This window comes from Somniosus microcephalus, chromosome 8 (assembly GCF_052327205.1).
Source record: "Somniosus microcephalus isolate GS21.2 chromosome 8, FLI_Smic_1.0, whole genome shotgun sequence".
In the NCBI taxonomy this organism is placed as follows: Eukaryota; Metazoa; Chordata; class Chondrichthyes; order Squaliformes; family Somniosidae; genus Somniosus; species Somniosus microcephalus.
This window is the reverse complement of record NC_140994.1, coordinates 258867335-258892064: the sequence shown is the minus strand read 5'-3', so window position 1 is coordinate 258892064 and position 24730 is coordinate 258867335. Positions and strand designations below refer to the sequence as shown.

The following is a 24730-nucleotide window of genomic DNA, read 5'->3' as shown; positions in this document are numbered from 1 at the left end:
AGCCTGAATGTTGTCCAGGTCCTGCTGCATGCGAGCATGGACTGCTTCATTATCTGAGAAGTTACGAATGGAACTGAACACTGTAAAATCATCAGCGAACATCCCCACTTCTGATCTTATGATGGAGGGAAGGTCCTTGATTAAGCAGCTGAAAATGGTTGGGCACAGGACACTGGCCTGAGGAACTCTTGCAGCAATGCCCTGGAGCTGTGATAATTGACCTCCAACAACCACAACCATCTTTCGTTTTGCCAGGTATGAGTCCAGCTAGTGGAGAGATTTCCCCCTGATTCCCAATGAGTTCAATATTACTAGGGGTCCTGGATGCCACACTCGACAAATGCTGTCTTAATGTCAAGCAGTCACTGTCACCTCACCTCTGGATTTCAGCTCTTTTGTCTATGTTTGGACCAAAGCTGTAATGAAGTCTGGAATGGAGTGGTCCTGACGGAACCCAAACTGAACATCGGCGAGCAGGTTATTTATGAGTAAGTGCCGCTTGATAGCACTGTCGACAACATCTTCCATCACTTTGCTGATGATTGAGTAGACTGATGGGGTGGTAATTGGTCAGATTGGATTTGTCCTGTTTTATGTGCACAGGGCATACCTGGGCAATTTTCCACTTTGTCGGATAGATGCCAGTCTTGTAGCTGTACTGGAACAGCTTGGCTAGAGATGCGGCTAGTTCTGGAGCTCAAGTCTTCAGCATTACAGCCGGTATGTTGTCAGGGCCTCTAGCTTTTGCTGTATCCAACTGGAGAACCAGAGTGGTGTAGTGTCCATTTGTAGATAAAGACACTGAAGACAGGAGTTGGTTCATAGGTATTTACTAAGCAAGTCTTTGGGGCTGGGGTGGGGGGGGGGGTGGGGTGGGGGGGTGGGGGGGTGGGTGGGTGGGGGGGTGGGGTGGGGTGGGGTGGGTGGGTGGGGTGGTTGGGGGGGTGGTTGGGGGGGGGTGGGGGGTGGGGGGTGGGGTGGGGTGGGGTGGGGGGTGGGTGGGTGGGTGGGGGGGGGGGGGGGGGGGGGGGTGGGTGGGTGGGGGGGGGGGGGGGTGGGTGGGTGGGGGGGGGGGGGTGGGGGGGGGTCTAAAGGATATACACAATACACAGGCTTATATAGCCCAAGTGGCAATTACTGGCATTACGCACACCTGGGGCTCTTAAAGGCACATACACCACCATTGCTCTTAAAGGCACATACACCACAAGTGGGACATAGACCGAGAAAGAACATGGGGATGAGTTTCTGTGGGGTTTGGGGATTCTCGAGCTCGTCGACTGTAACATTTCAAAGAAGAACTCGATTAAGCTATCCGTGGCTCTTCTGCTAAATTTATGACAGGCACGTTAAAGAATCCCCATGGAAATCCACTCCCCATAGATATAGGGTCAGTGATGTATAGACACACACATAGGGAGAGGGAATAGGTTTGATCATTTATTTTGAAGGATGGACTTGCTGGATGAGTGCGATGTCCACAAAGGCAAGCTGACTAAATATAAAATATAGAAATCATTTTTCTGTATAACTTATGAATGTTCTCTTCCTTTTCCATGCTCGCCAGCAAAATAGGACATAGGGAATACTATGGAGAGGCAGGTTTGCTCCAGCTCCACATGTCATAGCATTGCATTACAAATAGAATTATTCAATACAGCTATGCCGCCTCCAGCTTATCTTGGTCGGTCTAGCCTTTATAATGTAAATACCCGCAGTGGCATGATTAAAATTAGGAGAAACGATATTGGAAAATCAGAGCCGGAGTTTCCCCTTGGTTGTGCAATTTGCCCGAAAATTGGAAAAAACAACGGAAAAGATCGCTGGATTTTAAGCACAAGTTACGTTCCGCTCAAATGAAGCTTGCAAGATCTTTTGTGCTGGCCCACAAAGCATTGCACTATAAGCTGGCCCTACTCACAAAACTGGTCACGCAACCCCCCCCCCACACCCCCACATCACCAAATCGAATCAATCATTGGGAGCTTCCACTAATTGCGCTCATTTGCAGGCCTTCGAGGAGGCTCGAAAAACTAAACTGGTTCCTTTGAATTTTTTTTTATTTACTAAGAAACTGACTACTGTACCCCGATATAACTAGCAAACAGTTTGTATTTTTAAAAAAAATTAATTTAAAACTGGTTTACTCACTCACAGGTGGTGGACGAGGCGTTCTGAATAAAATGTGTTTTTTTAAGGAAAAACCCATTTTCATCTGTATTAATCAAACTGCACCAAGTTACCACTCTTAAATATATCACGGAATATTTTTTTGAAGCAAGATTTTTTTTGCGTAAATTATGTTCTAAAACACTGCCCGATTGCGCTGGATCATGGCAGATTTTGCGCGCGACGATCTGCAAATGAGTTTGAGCGAAAACGTGAGGGAAAATAACCCCACTTCTCGAGACTAGCGCAATTCTGAGCGCCATTTGCACCACGCCCAGATCGCCGATTGCGCCCAAGGCGGAAACTCTACCCCCAGCAGCTTATTACACGGGGAGTGACAGGTATAGATGTCCACTCTGTCACTCCACAGTGTTATTCGCCATTCAGCGAATGGTCCTTCAGCCAGACATTGGTTGTGATTGAGGCTGTCAGTGAAAAATAGCAACAAATGCTTGTGAGCAAAAGGAATGGGAACGCAAGTAGAATATTAACAAAAAAATTGATGTGAATATTGTCTATTTAAATATATACAAAATATTACATTCACATATATTGTGCTTCATGTGAATTTCAAAACCTTGTTGATGTAGAGTGGTATCACATTTGGTCAATACAGCACCGACCTAACACAAATAATCTGAGCCTCCAATATTAGGAAGCACACACACATCATGAGCTGGATCTGGGCATTTCTTTCACTGCTTGCTTGCTTACTGGGAGCTTGCTGTGCAGAAATTGGCTGCTGTATTTCCTACATTACAACACTGACCACAGCTCAAAAGTGCCTCATTGGCTGTAAAGCCCTTTGGGGTATCCTGAGGTTGTGAAAGGCGCTATATAAATGCAAGTTCTTCCTTTCAATAATTTAGAGGGATTTTTGTCAAAAGAAACTCAGTTAATTTTATTTGTGTAATAACATGTGGCTTACATTTAGCTGCTGTAGCAGCGGACTGTTTAACTCAAATGTAATTATATTTTTGACAGTGAAATAACGAGTAATTTACTTTTTTAGCAAAAGAGCAGCAGTTCTTTCCTTCAAAAAAAAGTTCTGTTTGACCACAGTCTGTGCCAGATAGTATTGAATGCTAAATATTATGGCCTAGAAATTTAGCTGCGCAGCGCCATTTTGTGGATTAAGAAGAGATTTGATAGAGGTTTTTAAAATAATGAAGGGTTTACATAAATAAAGAAAAACTGTTTCCAATGACTGAAGGATCAATAACCAAAGGGCACAGATTTAAAGTGATTGGCAAACGCACCAGAGGCAACATGAGGAAAAACATGTTTACGAGTGGTTAGGTTTTGGAATCCACTGCCTGATAGGGTGGTGGATACAGATTCAATAGTAGCCTTCAAAAGGGAATTAGATAAATACTTGAAGGAGAGATATTGCAGGGATACGGGGAAAAAGCAGGGGAGTGGGACAAACTGGTTTTAACTAACTGGAGCTGTAACAATGAGCCATCATAGACTCGATAGGCCGAATGGCCCCTTTCTGTGCTGTACTATTCTATGATTCTATGACTACGATTCTAAATGTCCCCCTAAGCCTCCAATATGGCGCAGGATGTGCACTCTAATTATGAGCTAGAAGTGCGTTGCCTGCCATATTAGTAAAGGCCAAGAAATAGGTGTGCAGTGCCCACACCTGAAACGCATGTTAGGCTCCATGCATATTCAAATAAGTGGCTAGCACCTGTTGGAGGCCCCCGCTGCAAGATTATTTTCTGCTGAGGAAACCAGGGCCTTAAAGGAACTGCCTGTTAGGCCACAACCAACAAGGTAAGTTAAATGCAACACATGCCCTTATACCTCCCCCCTTCCCATTGTCCAGGGCCTCAAACACCCCTTCCAGGTGAAACAGCGATTTACTTGTACTTCTTGCAATTTAGTATACTGTATTCGCTGCTCACGATGTGGTCTCCTCTACATTGCGGAGACCAAACGCAGATTGGGTGACTGCTTTGCGGAACACCTCCGTTCAGTCCGCAAGGGGGACCCCGAGCTTCCGGTGGCCTGTCATTTTAATTCACCGCCCCATTCCCACTCAGACCTCACCGTCCTCGTCCTCGGCCTCTTGCATTGTTCCAATGTAGCTCAACGTAAGCTCGAGGAACAGCACCTCATCTTTTGATTTGGCACTTTACAGCCCTCTGGACTCAACATAGAGTTCAACAATTTGAGATCATAACCTCGGCCCCTATCATATATATATTTTTTATCCTCACTTTTTGTTTGTGCTTCTTTTTTTTTCTTCCCTCCCACATGGCAGCTGTCTCTCATTCTGCCAGTGCAATTCACACCCCATCTAGAGCCAGCCTTTGTTTCTTAACCTGTCCCATTACCACCTCCTCTCGCCTTGAATATCTCTTAATGTCTCTTTACTTCTCCTGCCTTCCATCCTATCACAGACCTTCCCTTTTGTTCTTTCATCCCCTCCCCCATTTCCCAGACCCTAAACTTGCTTTAAAATCTGTTTTTTTTCCAGTTCTGACGAAAGGTCTTCGACCTGAAACATTAACTCTGTTTCTCTCTCCATGGATGCTGCCTAACCTGCTGAGTTTTTCCAGCAGTTTTTGTTGTCATTTTAAGTTTTTGCAAATATACTTAACTGAATGTGGAACCAGGAGGAGCTTGAAATGAACATCGGCTACTGGCCCCGCCTCCCGGCCACCGAGGGTCCCCAATAACCGCCGATTGTCACCACCGCTACTTCCCCCTCAGCTAACTGCTACCTCCCACCAACTCTACCTCACCCTTCGCAACCCGATCGCCCACCCTCCCTCACTTTCCTGAGGGCCGCTGCTGGCGCCGAAGCAGCCTGATCTGTAATTATGCTTTGCCAGCAGTCGTGCTCAGCTCACCAGACCTAATATTGGGGGCTGCCTATGGCGTGACCATTCAGACGATAGGGATTCCAACCTGTAACCAGCTCCAAAAAATTTCTAGGGCTATAACACAAAACAAATATATTTTCACTTGTTTCTGGTTAAGAGAAAATCTACATTTTGTTTTGAAATGTTTTATTACGGCATTTCGTATGTGGGCGGTGAGGAGAATTATGTCCGATATAACATTTCGGAAAATTACAAGTATTGGTCATGTTTCAACCTTAGAATTTTTTGTCACCCAATTAAATGACATTTATATTGGTTTTTTTTCATTAAATCCGTGAAGATTTCATTTCAGGCTGCAGCATTTGGAAATGCTTGAGTTTCTGGCAGCACAGAAAGTTCATGTTATTGTACTCGGTAAAATGGACAGCACTGATGTTCCCTTTTTTGTAAACAGTGGGATCTGTGACATGGCTGGCAACCCATTATCATGCTTAAAGGTCTCCAAAACTGAGCTGCTGCAAAATTCACTCAGGTCGAGTTTCTATTTGCCCCCATACGGAAAGCACATTCTCTTCCCATAGAGACGCACCCTACTCTCTTAGGTTCAGGGAAGAAAGAGCCAAGGCTTTGGAAATTCCTCAATGTGCTAAGGGTGCTGCTGGAATTTAACTGGCTAAAAATGTACTGGGCACAGCACAGGTAGGTTTTTTGCTTCTTGTCGTGTCATTTGGAGCTCAGTGAAAGGTCGCTCCCTGCAGCATTGTGGGAGTACCTTCACCACACGGACAGCAGCGGTTCAAGAAGGCGGCTCACCACCACCTTCTCAAGGGCAATTAGGGATGGGCAATAAATGCTGGCCTTGCCAGCGACACCCACATACCATGAATGAATTTTAAAAAAAAAGAAGCAGACTGGCTGGTCAATCATCAACAGTGCCTGGGGAGTCCAGAAGACCTGCCCCAATCAAATAATTGGATTATCGAGTCTGGGGTGGAGGTTTGACTCGGTTTCATCCTTCCCTCACCAGGCCTGTAAACATGCGGCCATCCCACTTACCTTCCTCTGACAGTCATTAAGCAATTGAAAAGCATGGGTTTGTAACCCTGTTTGGCAGATAGCGGGTAACTTGTGTGGTTTGGTAGGCAGCATAGCCCATTATACAAAGTATGAGTGCATTGCCAGACTCTTCCTGACAACAAAATGAACAATGGTTGCATCAGTTGGAGATACAAAGCTTCAACATTAGCTGCTTGCCTCTCTTGTAACTCACTCAACGCCACCAATGTTGCCTCCGCAAGATCCTGCAAATCCATTGGCAGGATAGGCGCACCAACGTCAGTGTTCTCACTCAGGCCAACATCCCCAGCATCGAAGTTTTGACCACGCTCGATCAGCTCCGATGGACCGGCCACATCGTCCGTATGCCCGATACGAGACTCCCAAAACAAACGCTCTACTTGGAGCTCCGACGTGGCAAGAGAACCCCAGATGGGCAGAGGAAACGCTTCAAGGACACCCTCAAAGCCTCCTTGAAAAAGTGCAACATCCCCACCGACACCTGGGAATCCCTGGCCCAAGACCGCACAAAGTGGAGGAGAAGCATCCAGGAAGGTGCCGAACATCTTGAGTCTCTTCGCCGGGAGCAAGTGGAAGCCAAGCGCAAACAGCGGAAGGAGCGCACGTCAACCCAAGCACCCCACCCACCCACCCCTTCAACCACCATCTGCCCCACCTGTGACAGAGGCTGTAGGTCCTGCATTGGACTCATCAGTCACCTGAGAACTCATTTTTAGTGTGGAAGCAAGTCATCCTTGGTTCCGAGGGATTGCCTAAGAAGAACGCATTCAGAGCAGTGTAAAACCCAATTCACCAGCCAACTTATGATCTAAATAACCAAATTAAATGCCGTGTAACAGGCTTACTCATCAACAACTGTTCAGTCCAGGTCATTGTGTGAAGGGCACTGGCACAGGAGATGTGCCCATCTTGATGCTGAGTCCTCATACAGGGTGATCCATGACAAGCCAGTTCAGGCTTTCCCTTCCTGAAACTATCCCCCTCGTTCACCATGTCACAGCTTGGTCCTTAATCTCCCACATGGACCAAAGGAGGCCCTTCCATTGCCTGCCTGTTAATTCCAAATCTTGAAAGGGAACTGTTTGGATATTTGTTCTATATGCACTAACCTAAAAAAAAAAGGGTAGGTTAGGAGCGGGAGTTAAAAGGTTAAAAATCAGAATCCCGACCTGAACCTGAATCCAACTTCTGGTTTTAACAGAAGCGGGACAGGAGTCGGAATGGGGGCGGGCAGCCAACCCGCTGCCAGCAGGCGAGATGTCAATTTAAATATTGTAATGAGGCTGGAAGTCTCTTCTTTAACTTACATTGTGTGTTTAACTGTAGCCAGTCGTGTTTTACACATCTCCTAAAACCTGGCAGTTATAGCAAGGCAAGGACTGCTGCACCCAACAACAACAACTTGTATTTATTCAGCACCTTTAACATAGTAAAACGTCCCAAGGCACTTCACAGGAGCAACACTGAGCCACACAAGGAGAAATTAGGGTAGATGACCAAAAGCTTGGTAAAAAAGGTAGGTTTTAAGGAGCGTCTTAAAGGAGGAAAGAGAGGTAGAGAGGTTTAGGGAGGGAATTCCAGAGCTTAGGGCTTAGGCAGTTGAAGGCACGGCCCCCAATGGTTGAGCGATTGTAATCAGGGATCCTCAAGAGGGCAGAGTTAGATGAGCACAGATATCTTGGGGGGTTGTAGGGCTGGAGGAGATTGCAGAGATAGAGAGGGGTGAGGCAATGGAGGGCTTTGAAAACAAGGATGAGAATTTGAAAATTGAGGTGATGCTTAACCAGGACCCAATAAAGGTCTGCAAGGACAGGGGTAAATGAGGCGTGTTGCGAGTTAGGACACGGGCAGCCAAGTTTTGGATGACCTCAAGTTTATGTAGGTTAGAAGGTGGGAGGTGAGCCAGGAGAGCATTGGAATAGTCAAGTCTAGAGGTAACAAAGGAATGGATGAGGGTTTCAGCAGCAGATGAGTTGAGGCAGGGGGCAGAGACGGGCAATATTACAGAGGTGGAAATAGGCGGGCTTAGTTATACCGCCGATATGGGGTCAGAAGCTCATTTCGGGGTCAAATATGACACCAAAGTTGAGAAAAGTCTGGCTTAGCTTCAGACAGATGCTCAGGAGAGGGATGGAGTCAGTGGCTAGGGAACGGTGTTTGTGGTGGGGACGAAAGACAATGGCTTCGTTCTTCCCAATATCTAATTGGAGAAAATTTCTGCTCATCCAGTACTGGATGTCTGGCAAGCAGTCTGACAATTGACAGACTATGGAGGAGTTGAGAGAAGTGGTGGTCAGGTACAGCTAGGTGTCGTCAGCGTACCTGTGGAAACTGACGCTGTGTTTTCGGATGATGTCGCAAAGGGGAAGCATGCAGATGACAAATAGGAGGGGGTTAAGAATAGATCGTTGGGGGAAACCAGAGTTAATTATGTGGGAGCTGGAAGAGAAGACATTTCAGGTGATTCTCTGGCTACGATTAGATGGATAAGAATGGAACCAGATGAGTGCAGTCCCACCCAGCAGGACGATGGTGGAGAGGCGTTGGAGGAGGATGGAGTGGTCAACCATGTCAAAGACTGCAGACAGGTTGAGAAGGACCTTTGCACTTACCTCCTGGATCCAGGGTCCCTGACTAACCCATCCCCCGCGATCGCAGAACCCCCGCCATGAGGCTTCCGATTGCCATCCTGGACCTTTCCCCCTCCGCCACCGATGATTCTTAGGCCAGCCCCAATGTTCTCTCCCCTCCACTGATGATGGCCGGCCCCGATCTTCTCTCCACCCCCAGCGATGATGGTGAGACCCCGATCTTCCCTCCCCCCGATCCGATCCTCTGGTGGCCGGCCACGATTTCCCCACCCACCACCACCGCCCCCGCCCCCCCCGACCTCCGATCCTGCAGTCCCAATCTTCTCTTACCCCTCCCCCGATCCTCTGGAGGCCGGCCCTGATCATCTGGTGGCCAGCCATGATCTTCCTTTCCCATCGCACCCGATCCTCCGAACCCGATCCTCTGCTCCCCCCCTCCCTGATCATTCGGAGGCTGACCCCGGCCCCCACCCGATCCCTCCCTCCCTCCTCTGTGCTGCCTAATGCCTCTCCATCTGGCTGGCTGCAGGTGGGAAAAGCGGCCTCGCGTGCAAATCAGGCCCTGACATTAAAGTCAGCAGGGCCTGCAGGAAACCCGTGCTCCCGGGTTTCCCGCCCACCTTGGAGCGCCCCCGCCCCAACCCACCTTCCCCATTAATATTCAGCCCCATGTCTTTGGCGATGGACCAAAGCACCTTTTGCTCTTTCTCAGTGTGGTCCCACAGGACAGGACAAAGGTGGCATTATACCATATGAATTAACAACTAGGGCATGGTCCCTATATCTTCCAAACCATGCTGTTCAGCCATTCAAAACCGTAATAATACACTTGAAAACATCCGCCACCATAGTTATCTGACTTTTAGTGAGTAAGTTGGGTGCACCTCTTTCCAGGTGAATCGGCAAAGAACACAATGGGCTAGATTTTCAGTTGCTTGCGCCAGCAGTTAGCGCCTTAAGAGAAGTGATTTTTGGGCGCTATGCGTGTAGCGCCCGGGCGCAGCGCAGTTTGCGCCCCGCCCCAAATTAAGTTGCCCGTTAGCGCCGGCGCAAAGTTTAGCGGCCGCCCGGATGCGCGCGCAGAAAATGACGTCACATCCTCGTGCAACGCCCTTTGGCCGCCCCGAATACAAACTTCAGTCGGACCGCCCCATTGTGCGGCTGGCGTCCAGAGCATTTGTAAAATGGAACGCAACGCACCCTGGGGAGCGCAAATTAAAGGGCACTCCTCCTGCACTATAAAAGGCAGTCTGCATGTGTTGTGTGGAAGGATCCAGTGTGTTGTTGTGAACGGTGTGTTTTCCTCCTCCTCCTCCTCCTCCTCCTCCTCCTCCTCCTGTCTTCCCCCCCAGACTCTGCCTTTGAAAAAAACACATGCACCCTTCCCCTTTAAGAGCTCACTGGCACCAGAATGTCTGCCGTGCACTGCGCCCGAGCTCGGGTGTTGCGCTCTGCACCGCCGGCTTAGCGCCTAAAGATAGTAGTGGAACGCCTCTTTTAGCGCTCCACCAACCTCTTAGGGCGAAGCCATTGAATTTCCGGCAACAGGGCGCTACTTTGGGGCGGGCGCTAACTTCGGGCGGGCGCTAAGGTTAGTGCCCCAAAACTGTCTATACTGAAAATCTAGCCCAATATCTTTTGCAATAAGAAGTTAGAATGTGGAACTCACTACCACAAGAATAGCGTAGATGTACTTAAGGGGAATCTAGATAAGTACACGAGGGAGAAAGGAATATAAGGATTTGCTAATAGCATTAGATGAAGTAGGGTGCGAGGAGGATCATGTGGAGCATAATCACCTGCATAGACCAGCTGAGCCAAATGACCTGTTTCCGTGCTATAAATTCTATATAGTTCTATTGAGGTGCTGTAGCTCTTTTAGATATACCAGAATGGACACTGCGTCCATCACTTACCATGTCATTCAACATTTCATTGATGAACTAAGAGCAACACTGGTAAAACTGACAAGAAAGGTCTTCTCATATTTGTTACAAATTAAATATGTACCAGGAATTTACAGGGAACCAGATTCAATACATATGTATGATATTGGGGCGCAGTAATGCCAATAGCCAGATTCTTCATAATTGAACAATTTGCAATAGTTGATTAATGTGCAACATTGGCAACCACTTTGAACCTCTCAGCAATCGTGATCAAAATAAAAACAACATTTTAAAACTGGGGCACCATCAATGGCTCAGTGAGTCCATGCACCAAATGGTATGATGAGCCACAAAGATTAGAAATCCCAAATTTGATCCCCATTCTGTTGTATTAGCTGAGCTCAGGTTTACATGTCCCCAGGTAAGGAAGGTAGAGGAAATCAAAGCAGTGTTTCCACTTCTGGTCATGATCCAGTCTCTTCTGCTGTTCGGGGTTAAGTAAGAACAAAATCTGGCCCATTTGTGATGACCCTCCACAGAGCCAAATAGCACAATGACACTCACTATCCAGACTGACAGGAAAATAATCATTCTGAGGAAGCATTGGTGAAGAGAGGAGAAAATTGGATAGTAATGTGTTCAGAAGCCAACCATTAATTCTAAGAAGGAGCACTCACAACAGGTCTAATTAAATGTGAAACCTCTCCTTGTGAAGGCTGCATCAATATAAGGCCGGTATGCTAGTCGCATATGCACTTCTTCTACCAAAAGGGAGCTTCTGAGCGGACTGACACGAGCAAGATGCATCCTGTTAGAATTGCAAATGATCACAAAATACATATAAATATTTTTTTATTATTCGTTTATGGGATGTGGGCATCACTGGCAAGGCCAGCATTTATTGCCCATCCCTAATTGCGCTTGAGAAGGTGGTGGTGAGCTGCCTTCTTGAACCACTGCAGTGCGTGAGGTGAAGATGCTCCCACAGTGCTGTTAGGGAGGGAGTTCCAGGATTTTGACCCAGCGGCGATGAAGGATCGGCGATACACTTCTAAGTCAGGATGGTGTGTGACTTGGAGGGGAACTTGGAGGTGGTGGTGTTCCCATGTGCCTGCTGCCCTTGTCCTTCCAGGTGGAAGAGGTCGCGGGTTTGGGAGGTGCTGCTAAAGAAGCCTTGGTGAGTTGCTGCAGTGCATCTTGTAGATGGTGCACACTGCAGCCACGGTACGCCGGTGGTGAGGGAGTGAATGTTTAAAGTGGTTGATGGGGTGCCAATCAAGTGGGCTGCTTTGTCCTGTATGGTGTCGAGCTTCTTGAGTGTTGTTGGAGCTGCACTCATCCAGGCAAGTGCAGAGTATTCCATCACACTCCTTACTTGTGCCTTGTAGATGGTGGAAAGGCCTTGGGGAGCCAGGAGGTGAGACATTCGCCGCAGAATACCTAGCCTCTGACCTGCTCTTGTTGACACCATATTTATGTGGCTGCTCTATTTAAGTTTCTGGTTAATGGTGACTCCCAGGATGTTGATGGTGGGGGATTCGGCGATGGTAATGCCGTTGAATGTCAAGGGGCGGTAGTTAGACTCTCGCTTGTTGGAGATAATCATTGCCTGGCACTTCTGTGGCACGAATGTTACCTGCCAGTTATCAACCCAAGCCTGAACGTCGTCCAGGTCTTGTTGCATGTGGGCATGGACTGCTTCATTATCTGAGGAGTTGTGAATGGCACTGAATACTGTGCAGTCATCAGCGATCATCCCCATTTCTGACCTTCACATATGTATGTAGAAAGTCTAGTGTTTTGTCCATTACACTTTTCACACTTGCTAGTGTTTGTGTCATATTTGCACCACAAAATTTCACATTCATAAGACAGTAATCAATAACAACTGAATAAGTAGGGAAGTGACATTCACAATGGGTACATATGCTTCCCATTCAAAAACAGTTGTATGAACTTCCAGTGAAACATTACTGAGGACAGATGAAAACAGCCGATTAAGAATGAGTTGTCCTCAAAAGTTAACACAAAAATATAGAGAAGGGAATGAATGAAACTGTTCAATATTTTAAAATTCTTTCAGCTGCCTGAAAAATGTCGGGAGGAAGCAGCGGTGGCCGAAGGGGTTGGAGGGGCGATCAGTAGCCAGAGTGGGTGGTGATCGGTGGCTGGGGGTAGTGATCGGTGGTTGGCAAGGCCACACGTATACCCGGCAGCCAGGGCGAAAGGCAGACCACACTTGCAGTGGAGGCCTCAAACAGGTGTTGGGCCTGTTATTTGCATTTACAAAGGGTCTAACACCTGTTTTAGGTGTGGGCACTGCACGTCAATTTGTTGGCTGTTACCAATATGGCAGGCGGCGCACTTCATTCTCCTAATGAGCATGCGCTACCTGCCCGCCATATTGGAGGCTTAGAAGGGCATTTAGCACCACAAAAACAGGGGATGTGCTCCCAAAATTTTTAGGCCATGAAGTTACCAGACTGGCACTGGTGCAGGCATTGCATATGTTGGAACAGAACCAATAGGAAAAGGACTGCAGATACAAATCCATTCTCACATCCAATTTAATCCTGTACAATTTATGTAAAGCATTCAGAGTTCATTGTTCCATCACTACAATTAGTTCTGAAGCTTATTAATATATTTCTCAACTGACCAGTTTCAAATTTACGAACACATTGTGCCTGCAGCCAACCTTTAACATCTTGAGGTTAGTAACAACACGTTTCCATCAAATAGAATTAATTTATTTTCTTTTTCATTCGTCAAATAAAGCAGCATCAAAATAATTATCCTTTCGTTCACTGAAGAACCAGGGCGCATAAAATTAAAAACTACCATGAATATATAAGTGCATATTTTTTAAACGCTACAGGGAAAATGTAAGAATTAAAGATATATATATTTTGGCAGCATTAACTACTCTAGTAAGTAGCAATAGCTAAGATGGAAATTAGGAAACTCTCCCAATGGCACAATTAATAAAAGCAGCATAATAATAAGTGTACAAAGCGTAGCCATGCAGATCAGAAGTTTCTAATCCTTTTCTCAGCCTATACTGAATTCGCTGAGATGGTCGAATGGACAATAAAAATAATTTCAGTGGGAGTGAAATTGATCTTCAGTGGTAGTGCAGAAACGGGCGATAGAGAACCAGCAGCTTGCTTTGTACCTCGCCCACTTTCAATGGCAGGGAAGAATCAGCCAGGATGCAGCATGGGCTGCTGATGTGCTGTGGCCTCTTTTGCACTGCTGCCGATTACCACTTTCACCCTGATGTCCTCTCCTAAGGAAGGAAACATTGGTTAAGGGGCATATGCTCCTAATTATCATAGAATCGTACTGCACAGAAGGAGGCCATTCGGCCCATTGAATCTGCGCCGGCTCTTGCAAAGAGCAATCCAGTTAGTCCCACTCCCCTCGCTCTTTCCCCATAGCCCTGCATTTTTTTTTTCCTGTTCAAGTATTTATCCAATTCCATTTTGAAAGTCACTATTGAATCTGTTTCCACCACCCTCCTATCATGCAGTGCATTCCAAATCCTAAACACTTTTTGTGTAAAAAGATTTTTTCTCATGTCGCCACTAGTCAAGCGTAGGTCCCTTGCAGTCAGAACCAGGGGAATTTATAATGGGGAACAAACAAATGGCAGACCAACTAAATACATATTTTGGTTCTGTCTTCACAAAGGAGGACACAAATAACCTCCCAGAGATGTCGGGGAACATAGGGTCTGATGAAAGGGAGGAACTGAAAGAAATCAGTATTTGTAGGGAAATGGTGTTAGGGAAATTGATGGGATTGAAGGCCGATAAATCCCCAGGGCCTGATAATCTACATCCTAGGGTACTTAAGGAAGTGGCCCTAGAAATAGTTGATGCTTTGCTGATCATCTTAATGCATTCGATGGAATCTGGAACAGTACCCATGGATTGGAGGGTAGCTAATGTTACCCCACTATTCAAAAAAGGTGGTAGAGAGAAAACGGGGAATTACAGACCGGTAAGCCTGACATCGGTAGTGAGGAAAATGCTAGAGTGCATTATAAAAGATGTAATAGCAGAGCACTTGGAAAACAGTGACAGGATCGGACAAAGTCAACATGGATTTTCAAAAGGTAAATCGTGCTTGACTAATTACTGGAATTTGTTGAGGATGTAACTGGTAAAATAGATAAAGGAGAACCAGTGGATGTAGTGTATTTGGACTTTCAGAAGGCTTTCGATAAGGTCCCGCTTAAGAGATTAGCGTGTAAAGTTAAGGCACATGGGATTGGGGGCAAGGTATTGACTTGGATAGAGAACTGGTTGGCAGACAGAAAGCAAAGAGTTGGAATAAATGGCTCTTTTTCCGAGTGGCAGGCAGTGACTAGTGGGGTACCGCAGGGATCGGTCATTGGGCCCCAGCTATTCACAATATATATTAATGATCTAGACAAGGGAACTAGATGTAATATCTCCAAATTTGCAGACGACACAAAGCTGGGTGGGCATGTGTGCTGTGAGGAGGATGCTGAGAAACTCCAGGATGATTTGGACAGGTTGGGTGATTGGGCAAAAGCATGGCAGATGCAATATAACGTTGATAAATGCGAGGTTATCCACTTTGGTGGCAGAAACAGGAAGGCAGCTTATTATCTGAATGGCAATAGATTGGGAGAAGGGGAAGTGCAACGAGACCTGGGTGTCCTTGTGCACCAGTCGCTGAAGGTAAGCATGCAGGTGGTTAAGAAAGCAAATGGCATGTTGGCCTTTGTATCGAGAGGGTTTGAGTACAGGAACAAGGATGTCTTGCTGCAGTTATACAGGGCCTTGGTGAGACCACATATTGAGTATTGTGTGCAGTTTTGGTCGCCTTATCTGAGGAAGGATGTTCTTGCCATGGAAGGAATTCAGCGAAGATTCACCGGGCTGATACCTGGGATGGCAGGAATGACGTATGAGGAGAGATTGGGTCGATTGGGCTTGTACTCGCTGGAGTTTAGAAGAATGAAAGGGGATCTCATTGAAATTTATAAAATTCTGACGGGACTGGACAGACTAGATGCTGGAAGGATGTTCCCGATGGTCAGGGTGTCCAGAACCAGGGGTCACAGTCTAAGGATAAGGGGTAGGCCGTTTAGGACAGAAATGAGGAGGAATTTCTTCACCCAGAGAGTGGTGAACCTGTGGAATTGTCTACCACAGAAGGCATTAGAGGCCAATACATTAAATATATTCAAGAAGGAGTTGGATATATTTCTTAAGGCTAAAAGGATCAAGGGGTATGGGGAGAAAGCAGGGACCGGGTACTGAATTTGGATGATCAGCCATGATCGCATTGAATGGTGGCGCAAGCTCGAGGGGCCGAATGGCCTACTCCTGCTCCTATCTTCTATGTTTCTATGTTTTGCCAATCACCTTAAACCTCTACCCTCTGGTTATCGACCCTTCAGCCATTGGGGAGAGATTCTTTTTATTTACTCTGTTTAATTCCTTCATGATTTTAAACACCTCTATCAGTTTTCCTCTTAGCCTTCTCTGCTCCAAGGAGAACCGTAGCTTCTCTAGTCTATCCACGTAACTCTATTTCCTCATCCCTGGAACCATTCTAGTAAATATCTTCTGTACAGCGTCCTGCTGAAAAGTAAAGTGCCTATCTCTACATACTGGATGACGACAAAATCACCTTCAACTATCTGTACCCCATAGTCAAATAATAAACTGACTCTCATTCCCTATGCTTGGGCTCAAAGGACAACCGTGTGTGCAAGCTGCTGAAGGATCATAGTTACCTGTAAATGTGCACCCTGTCGTGAATGAACATATTCATAGAAAGGGACAAAATTGGCGAAGGTCAGCGCCCCACCACCCCCTCCACCCCCCAACCTCGCCCCACCATACCTAGCTGGCTACTCAGTTGGACTGGCCTGGACCTGGAGCCAGTGAGTTGCAGCAACGGGATTCCCGTTTGAGGCATCCAGCTCACCAACTGCATGGTAATGAGGCCCAGCACCTCGAAATGCTCCGGGCCTTCCACTTGCAGAAAAAAAAGAGAAAGACTTATACTGTAGCGCCGTTCACATCCCAAAGCGCTTTATAGCCAATGAAATACTTTTGAAGTATAGTCACTGTTGTAATGTAGGAAACATGGCAGCCAATTTGCACACAGCAAGCTCCCACAAACAGCAATGTGGTAATGACAAGTTAATCTGTTTATTTAGTGATTGAGGGCTAAATATTGGCCAGGACATCGGGATTACCTCCCCCGCATTTCGGCAAAATAGTGCCTTTTACATCCACCTGAGAGAGCAGACGGGGCCACACTTTAACGTCTCATCTGAAAGATTTGAAAGCGTGCGTGTTCCACCCGCTGCCATCCGTTCCATGCCTGGTGCTTAAATCTACCACTTGGTTTTAAATCTCCCCTAAATTAATGAAGTGAAAATAACATTTTTCTGCTGGCAATAACAAAAAACACAAAAATTAATTTATAAGAAAATGTTATGGGGGTGTGTGTCGTTTTATACTATTCTGGCATTTTGATTATGTTGGGTGATCTTTTTTCACTTTCTAATAATTATCCGAGTTGCATCCTAATTCAACAATATGAATGTTCATAGGCATATACACAATATGATTTATTATTGAAGCAGGTAGGCCACAAAGACCTGAGGGTCGTGCTTGGCCTACACTGATTTATCTGAAGTGAGGACCACTGCTGTAAAGTGTGGGTGTGCTGCTGCCAGGTGAGAACAGACAGGGGCTCAGCTGTGATTCTACTCTTCTCCCTCTCTGCACAGTGTGGTTGAACAGCGTGCTGATGTTCAAAGATGAAGCTCACATATCAGGACTAGCCATCGGGTGAAGTATCAGAAGTTATTAGTTCATCTAGAATCCAATCCCTAAATGAGTCCCTAGCTTCAGGAGAGAAGATGAAATTGAAAAAAAATGCACTAAAATGTAACAATAATGTTTTAATATACTTGACACCATGAGACACAACCCACTGCCCTAAACTGTGGTAAGAATTGTGTTTGAACTCATGATTGTTCACACGGTAAGTTCTAGCCTCGACTACGCTGTCCAGATAGGGTCCACCTAGCTTGGATCAGGAGGGTGGAGGAGGAGGGAAAATTAGAGAGACATTGATCCAGGTTTGCCTTGTTCAGCTACTATAGTGGTAATTTAACACACATTTTATGTAATTACTAAACATCAATAATCAGCCATAGCAGTTGCACTGTACCATTCTTTAACTGGAGAGAGATTACAAAATGCTGAAGTACAGAGGGACCTGGGGGTCCTTGTGCATGAAACACAAAAAGTTAGCATGCAGGTACAGCAACTAATGAGGAAGGCAAAGGGAATGTTGGCCTTTATTGCAAGGGGGTTGGAGTATAATAGTAGGGAAGTCCTGTTACAACTGTACAGGGTATTGGTTAGACCACACCTGGAGTACTGCGTACAGTTTTGGTCTCCTTATTTAAGGAGGGATATACCTGCATTGGAGGCAGTTCAGCGAAGGTTCATGAGGTTGATTCCTGAGATGAAGGGTTGACGTATGAGGAAAGGTTGAGCAGGTTGGGCCTATACTCATTGGAGTTTAGAAGAATGAGAGGTGATCTTATTGAAACATATAAGGTACTGAGGGGGCTCGACAAGGTAGATGCAGAGAGGATGTTTCCCCTTATGGGGGAATCTAGAACTAGGGGGCATAGTTTCAGAATAAGGGGGCACCCATTTAAAACTGAGATGAGGAGGAATTTCTTCTCTCAGAGGGTCGTAAATCTATGGAATTATCTGCCCCAGAGAGCTGTGGAGGCTGAGTCATTGAATACATTTAAGGTGGAGATAGACAGATTTTTGAACAATAAGGGAGAGAAGGGTTATGGGGAACGGGCAGGGAAATGGAGCTGAGCCCAAGATCAGATCAGCCATGATCTCATTAAATGGTGGAGCAGGCTCGAGGGGCCAAATGGCCTACTCCTGCTCCTATTTCTTATGCTCTTATGTTCTTATTCTCATACAGTTTGTTGAATCAAATGTTCAAAGATTCGTCGTACACATCCATCCCACAGTAACAATGCTGAGTGGTGCACAATATTCTTTTCCCGAATGCATTGAAAACTCCGAAGTCCAGCGTCATCAACGGCAAATCCATTACCAACGTGTCAACATGAAATTGACACTGAGGGATTGAATTTTTGCAGGGGTTCTACCGATTATCCATTGTGACTATGCCATCGCACAGTTTTCACCATTTCTCAGTGGTTTTCATGGATCTTCTGCTGAAGCTTTGGCAGATGACCAGGGAACCTGCTGGAGAAACTGTGGAGCAGTATCAATTTTTTAACTTCCATTGTGTTAGCCAGCAACCTCCTCTACCCCGTCCCATTAACTTTACTCCCCTTCTCTTTCTTCCCTCACCCCTCTCCCCATTTTTACCCTCTCCTCTCCTCTCCTCCACCCCATCTCTCTCCTCTTCCCCTCCTCTCCTCTCCCTCCTATCCATCTATATTAAATTGTGACCTGTCTGCCTGTGAAGGTCATCCCGACATCCCGACTCAATTTGAAGAGGAGTCAAGTTCTCCCACCATCCATGCCACAATGTATTCTTCAACCAACATCGCCAAAGCAATTTAAATGGTGATTTATCTTATTGCTGTTTGTGGGACTGTACTGTGCACAAATTGACTGCTGTATTTGCCTACAAAACAGTGATGGCCTTATTTCAAAACTAATTAATTGGCTGAAAATTCTGTGAGACATACTGAAGACATGAAAGGTGCTATATAAATGTAATCTTTTTCTTCCTTAATAAAAACAATTAATTTTGTGCAACAGATAAATTTGTGCAGAGGATTGCCTAAAGTGAGCTTTCTATCGATGACACATTCCTAAATCAGGAAAAAAATAATGAATATAGCCTTAGGTCAAGGCTTTGATTATGTTGAGATGGTTTAAGTTAAGGCATGACTAAGCACAAATGGAAAATCTAAAATGGTACTGAATGACTAGTTCAGATAAATAAGACTATAGTGGAAAATGCAGCATGAAACTGAGTTGCTTTTTCTTGTTCCCAACCTTCTTCCAATCTTTTCTTGTATAAATAATAATCATTGTGTAGAAAATATTGCTTAAATCCTTCCCAGTGATAATATGCATCTTTAGAATTGATATGTAGCAAATCAGAAATGGTTACTTGAGCGTGTTATTGCTTTCTGTGGCTAATTTATATGTATATGTGTGTTAATGGACAATATTAATTTATGAGTCATAGATAATAGTAGCTGCATTGAGGCATTTGCTCTGCCTTGACATAAAAAAGTTGAGTTATGGACTCTGGTGGTTTTATTTGATTTCGCAAAAAGGAAAGAGTTGGTCTTAGCAACAATATAATATGCAGAATTTTGCCTGGTAAAAGGCAACTATATCAGAGAGTGGTTGAAAAAGGAAAATAAAGAAATGGTAAAGCACAAATAAAGAAATAAGTATAAGAGCCAATCTTCCAGGGGGAGTCAAGACCAAGTGCAGTATTCAGGTCAAATAGGGCTAGAGGGCAGGTAATAACTGGATTCAAAATGGGAGGAGGGGACGAGGCAGTTAATAGGAAGAGAGGCACCTTTGTTCTCTTGCATTTGTTTTTTTAGTGCATTTCTTCTTCTTAGTGGAAGAGGCAGAATGTTGCCCATCATGTTCAATGTTGTATCTGAGGAACAACTGCCTCAGTAGTGCACTGAAGGTTGCATGACCAAAATCTGCAGAGGAGTTTGAACCCACAACATCTGACTCAGAGGCGAGACTGCTACCACTGAGACAAGCTGACAATTAAAGCTAGAATCTAGATGCATAATTTAGGACACTATCAATTTTTAAAAGATTAAAAATATTGAACGAAGTTTGAAAGTAGCAATTTGATAAAGCCTGAGGTAAAGTCATAGTTGGAAGTAAATACTAAGGGAGCCAACTGGTTCCACAGTTTTTAGGTCCTGGGGAAGAATTTGATAGAATAGGACACTGTGCTGTGAGTCATAATTTCAATACAATGAGAAGGAATGTGTGAGGATGAAGAATGTATAGAACAGTTTAAATGTGTCTTAGGAGGATCTAGCAAGAAAAGTTCAAACAAGCATTGATTGTTTTGTGCTGCTTAAGTAGAAATATGAAAAGTTGTGGCAGAGAGAAAGACTGGAGGCTAAAGGCGATGGATGGATCAACTATTAGATGACATACAAGAGAGTTGTTAGAAGAGGATTCCCAGTCATATTAGCAATGTTCAAGTCTTGGGTGAATTTCTGCTTTAAAGAGAGGTAGGAGTTATTGAGGGGATAAGAACTGTTTGGCATGAAAGAGGAAACCAGATTTATTACAGGCAGAGGAGATAGGAAGGGCAAGAATATCAGTAAATGAACCAGAACTTAGGTTTGAGCCATCAAAGGTGGTATTTGTTGGGTTGATATGCGAGAGACATGAAGAAAATATATCTTAGAAATTGGGCTGTGTGACCTTCACATGTTCTTATGAAATTCCTTCTTTTGTTATGTTTAACAAGGCATTAACCCATTTCAAATGAATAGGTTGACACTTCCATTAAAATAACACATATATTTCACACCAAATCATTAGTATTTGTACACTAAGCATAATATCTATGATTATTTCTTTGATGAACTGAAAAAAGCAAGATTTTCGTTGTCCCTGTTGACAGACATGGAGATCAAGAAGTTGTGATTCAGCCATTATACTGAGAGTGCAATTGTTACTTCAGCGCATCGATGGCACATCAAAAGTTGTTATGTATCTATATTTAACTATTTAAAATCTTGTAGAGTGCATAATTCCTGTACATAAATTTACTTTCTGTTGTCACAAATTTCAGTCACTCTTTTCTGTCAATATTGCTGTTGGAAATTGTCACATTTCTCATTCAATTTTTTCTATGTTGATTTTCACAATATAGCTACAGCCTGTGGTCACAAAGTGGCGCTGTAGAGAGCGTTTTCAAGTTTCTAGCTCTCAACTCTATCACCATGCTGTAAATATATAATATATTGATCAACTAACCATGGAAAGTACCAAAGGCAATTTTACTGGCATGTCTTAAAATTATTAATCAGCTATGTTGATCTTCTGGAAGTGCTTGAGAATGCAGGAAAATATTTCTGTTTTCATACTCGTACTGGTAATGGGAATCTACTCTCATCAGCAATGGTAATCATGCTCCTGTGTAATTTATTTAACAGATGTGGATTACATTAAAGCATCTCCAGATCTGGAAGATGGCATACCCACCTGGGCTCCCAGGTTTGGATCGCAGCATCTTGAAAACATGGAACCTGATGAGTATCAGTCTAACATCTACATGGGAGGCACGCCAGTCATGCTGTCCAGCAAGCAGGACCAACTTGCCAAGCAGGACGGGCAACATTCTGCCTCTTCCACTAAAAAGAAGAAGAAGCGCAGTAAACGATCAGAAAAGCGAGAGAGCAAAGCTACCAATGAGGAGCCACAAAATGAGTAACACCGCTTGTCCCAGCAATCTGAGAACTCTCAGTATCCAGGTCAGATCATCAGGGTAGACACAAGGGTTCTGTAAATTCAATTTAAAGTCACATTTGGAAGAGGTATTGTTGTGTGCACTCAAACGCTAATTTGTTTGTCTTGGATGTTTTCTAATTCTAGTTCAAGGGTTTTATTTAGCTTGGCTCTACTTCTTGTGTCAACCAACTCTCATTTCTGATATGTTCAACTGTAACCACATGAAAGTCAATGGTAAAAACAAATTAAAACAAACGATAAAATAACAGCTTTTTGCTAATAAGCCATCTAAGACAATGCCCTTTTGTGAAACATGTATTATCAATTTATACACCCTTAGTGTCTTATCCCAGGGTCTGACTACAGAACAGATTAACTGTACTATACATGTTTAAAGTGAAAAATGATACATGACGTTAGTGAATATTGATTAAATCTTGAAATAACCAGCTGGAGAAACAATCAGAATTCACCTGAATTGAGTGAAATCAAATGTACACAAAATCTGAAACCTGTATTAAGCAGTGAGTATTTCCAGTGCCAATGCATAAGCAGTTTTATTCCACGGGAATCTGAATTAAGCAGTTCTTGAATCAATGCATGTCATGCCAAACTAGCGGCTGCAGTTTCTCCAAGTCTCAGCAAACGGTGGCTTGGAGTGAAGAACAGCATGTGTTTGCCGTTTCTTTTATGGTATTCAAACAGCTGACAGTTGGTTATATTTTCCTCTGTATGCAAAGTTGAAGGAAATACTCTTACTAAACTGTTATTATAAAGCGTTGAAAACATAGTGAAATAATTTTTTTAACTTTACATGCAGAGCAAAATATACCCTTGTGTATCTAACAGAATGTGGATGAAACAGTAAACTGGCTTCAGCTACTCACCTTAGCTCAGTCAGACACTTACTGCTTAATATTCATCTGAAGCATATTGTACATTTTTGACATCAGTAATCACAAAAACACGTCATTTTTTTTCAATCACCTGCGGCAAACTATGCATTTTTGTTACATTTGTACCAAAGGTGGCTTTCTTTCTCAATAACGTCTAATGTAATCTTTTATGCTTAGTCTATTTTCAGATGTATTCTGTTTTTGCATGTGTAAGTAAACGTGATCAGGACAATCTTTACCATGTATGTGTTTATTAATGACTAAATACTTCACTACTTACCATACAGCTTTACAGCTTTCTGCACACAGATAAGTACTCTCTCCTAACTAAAGTAACTTTATTCATTCTTGATATCTGTACATCTATATTTGTGTCATGCTAATAGTAGTTATGTGAGGAAACATATTTAGCCTCTTAGAGCTGATCAGCAAAGTTCTAGCTGCTGCACTTGTTCAGCAGCAAAAGCTTGCATTGATATAGCACCTTTAACATAGGTAAACATCTCAAGGCACTCTACAGGAACATAATTAGATAAAACCGAACCAAAGAAAGAATATTAGGAGGGGTGACCAAAAGCTGAGTCAAGAGCTAGGTTTTGAGGAGCACCTTAAAGGAAGTGAGAGATATGGAGATGCGAAGAGCTTTAGAGAGGGAAATTCAGAGCTTAGAGCATAGACAGCTGAAAGCATGGCCACCGATGGTGGGGCGATGGGAGTTGGGGGGGGTGCATATGAGGCCAGAGTTGGAGGAATGCAGAGTGCTCAGAGTGTTGTAGGGCTGAAAGAGGTTACAGAGATAGGGAGGTGCAAGACCATGGAGGGATTTGAATACAGAGATGAGAATTTGAAATTTGAGGCATTGGTGGATCAGTACCCAATGTAGGTGAGCGTTCACAGGAATGATGGGTGAGCAGAACTTGGTGTAGGTTAGGAGACGGGCATCAGAATTTTGGATGAACTCAAGTGTGAGTGGTTCAGATCCGGCTTCACTTAGTGTTTGTTGTAAAAATTTGGGCTGCTTTCCAAGAATAGTAGAAATGTTTCCTACTATCAACAACATCCACAAAACCAAACACATACCAAAGCTTTTATACTTACACAGTCAAATAAAATTGCATGGAAGTGCAATTGCACCCAGAAACATTGCATACTATGTAGATTTGGTACAATTTCTCATTCTCGTCTTGTTTCCAGGGGCAGGCTGGCTAAATGGAAAATTGTGAGATTTTCCAAGTGGCCTAATGAAGGGGTCCATAGCACTATTATTAGAGCCCCCTTTTCTTGTGAGGATCGTGAAGAATCCCATACCCTTTCCAAGAGAGACAATTTGCCCTTGCTCTATTCTCCCAGAAAGTCTCACCAAAAAAAAGGTTAATCATAACGTGAAATTGGCACTGTCCTGTCTAATTCATAGTACAAGAACAATATCCTTTGCCTTGAAGAATTCTACAGGTAATTAAATCAAATGTGTGCATCCAGATGACATAGACAACACACAGTGAGTTCAAGCATGTAACAAATGAGACAATAAATGTTTTATTGTGCATTTGCAGTTTTGCTGTGGGTTTTGGAGGCAACTATAACAACAACTGGCATTTATATAGCACCTTTAAAATAGTAAAATGTCCCAAGGCGCTTGACAGGATGTTACCAAACAAAACTTGCCACCGAACCACATAAGGAGATACTAAGGCAGGTCACCAAAAGCTTAGGCAAAGAGGTAGGTTTTAAGGAGCATCTTAAAGGAAG

General features: G+C 44.3%; 1 protein-coding gene across 11 annotated transcripts in view; it reads left to right on the top strand.

Annotated features, from left to right (window-relative positions):
* Positions 1 to 24730, top strand: part of LOC147114292 (protocadherin alpha-C2-like) — a 308165-nt gene that overhangs the window by 273706 nt on the left and 9729 nt on the right. For 7 of the 11 annotated variants that reach the window (XM_085995965.1, XM_085995959.1, XM_085995961.1 and 4 more), the window contains exon 4: positions 21791 to 23215. The exons of 2 other annotated variants lie outside the window; for them this stretch is intronic. In XM_085995965.1, coding sequence (XP_085852091.1) covers positions 21791 to 22068 — 278 coding nt within the window. In that variant the 3' untranslated portion in view covers positions 22069 to 23215. Of the gene's footprint in view, positions 1 to 21790; positions 23216 to 24730 lie in introns of those variants that run through there. 2 more of the 11 variants (XR_015079398.1, XR_015079397.1) reach the window with 1 other exon arrangement.